General features: G+C 60.8%; 1 gene segment (V, D, J or C); it reads right to left on the minus strand.

Annotated features, from left to right (window-relative positions):
• Positions 1-329: 329 nt before the first annotated feature.
• LOC130680761 (probable non-functional immunoglobulin lambda variable 1-50) lies at positions 330-916 on the minus strand. The segment is given in 2 exon segments: positions 330-730; positions 820-916. Coding segments are annotated over 2 exon segments (447 nt in total).
• Between the last annotated feature and the right edge of the window lie 713 nt (positions 917-1,629).

Genomic DNA, 1,629 nt, shown 5'->3' on the forward strand with positions numbered 1-1,629 from the left:
AGCAGGAGCTGCTGGGTGCACCTCCTGGCAGGTGAGGAAGGGGTGCTGGGCTCCTCCCAGGGCTGGAGCTCTGTGCGCCCCGACCCAGCTGTCACAAACCTGGACACACCCTGCACAACCCTGATGAGTCCTGGTGCTGACATAGTGGAGCCTGTGGCCCTGCTCCTGCCCTGACCCGTCATGGCCTCTGTCCCCAGGGCAGCCTCCTCTGGACCCAGTAAGTTCTGCTCACTTGGGGAAAATCCCACAGTGTGTCATTACCAAGTGTGCACAGAGATTTTCTAGACAAAGGTCTGTTGGTGGGGGGCGGGGTAGTGTCTGGACCCAGTTCACACCACAAACCCCAGGAGGCGGCTGACTCGGCAGAGACAGGGCAGCGTGCAAGGTTTTGGTCCCACTTCCCCACAGGCCTGAAGCACTGTGAGACCATTTAAGCTGTCGTCCCACGCTGAGCAGTAATAGTCGGCCTCGTCCTCAGCCTGCAGCCCAGTGATGGTCAGGGAGCCGGAGCTGCCAGACTTGGAGCCAGAGAATCGGTCCGGGACCCCCGAGGCTCTGTTACTATTAGCATAGATGAGGAGTCTGGGGGACGATCCTGGGAGCTGTTGGTACCAGTTCACATAGTTACCCCCAATGTTGGAGCTGCTTCCAGTGCAGGAGACGGTAACCCTCTGGCCTGGGGACCCTGACACCGAGGGGGGCTGAGTCAGCCCAGACTGGGCCCAGGACCCTGCAAGCGGGAGAGACACAGAGACGGTGATGCTGGGGTCTGGGGACAAGAGGAGGAGGCAGGGCCCCCGTGTCCCCTTGTCCTGTCACCTGTGCACTGAGCCAGGAGGGTGAGGAGCAGAGAGGCCCAGGCCATGGTGGAGTCTCCCCGAGTCCTGCCTTCTGTGGCCCCGACGCTGGAGCAGAGCTGCCCCCAGCCTCCCCCTTCCCCTCTTGATGCTCTGAGAGGGGGCGGGGCTCTCATTCAAATGAGGCCCCCCAGGACCTGACCCTCCCTGGGCCCCTGTGCCTGAGGAGCTCAGGGGGAGGCGGGGCGGGGCTGTGTGGGGCCCCGGGGAGGGCAGGTCACAGCTGCGAGCCCTGAGCAGAGGGCACAGGAGTGCCAGGTGGCAGGGCCCAGCTCTGCAGTCCAAGACCCCTTGGGATGGGTGCGAGCGCCCCCTGGTGTCCAGGCCCAGACACACCACGTGGACATGGTGCCCAGAGCCCAGCAGAGACAGCCCCTCCCCCACCGCTCTGGCCACTGCCCCTGCATCAGGCCCACCCTGGGTGTCACTTTTGAGGCCTCCCCATCACCTCTGGGCTGGCCTTCTGCTCCACCCAGACTCCTCAGGGTGCGTCTGTCCCCAGAGCCCTGGGCTGCTCACGGGTCAGGACTGAGGTGGTGTCTCTCCTATAAAACGCCTCTCAGATCAGCGTCAGGTCCAGAGCTTTGACTGAGTTTTCAATATTATTTTTAATGAGTCTTGTTCCATTCTTAAGGTGATTTTATGTTTGGAGGTTTTTATGATAAAGCACACAGGCATTTTATGGAACTGCATTTGTTGTGGAGTAGTAATCAATGTTGACAAGCACATGTGAACCTGAAGTTCCTTGGTGTGATCTCCTCCTTGAGGCGGC

This window comes from Manis pentadactyla, chromosome 14 (assembly GCF_030020395.1).
Source record: "Manis pentadactyla isolate mManPen7 chromosome 14, mManPen7.hap1, whole genome shotgun sequence".
Taxonomy (NCBI): Eukaryota; Metazoa; Chordata; class Mammalia; order Pholidota; family Manidae; genus Manis; species Manis pentadactyla.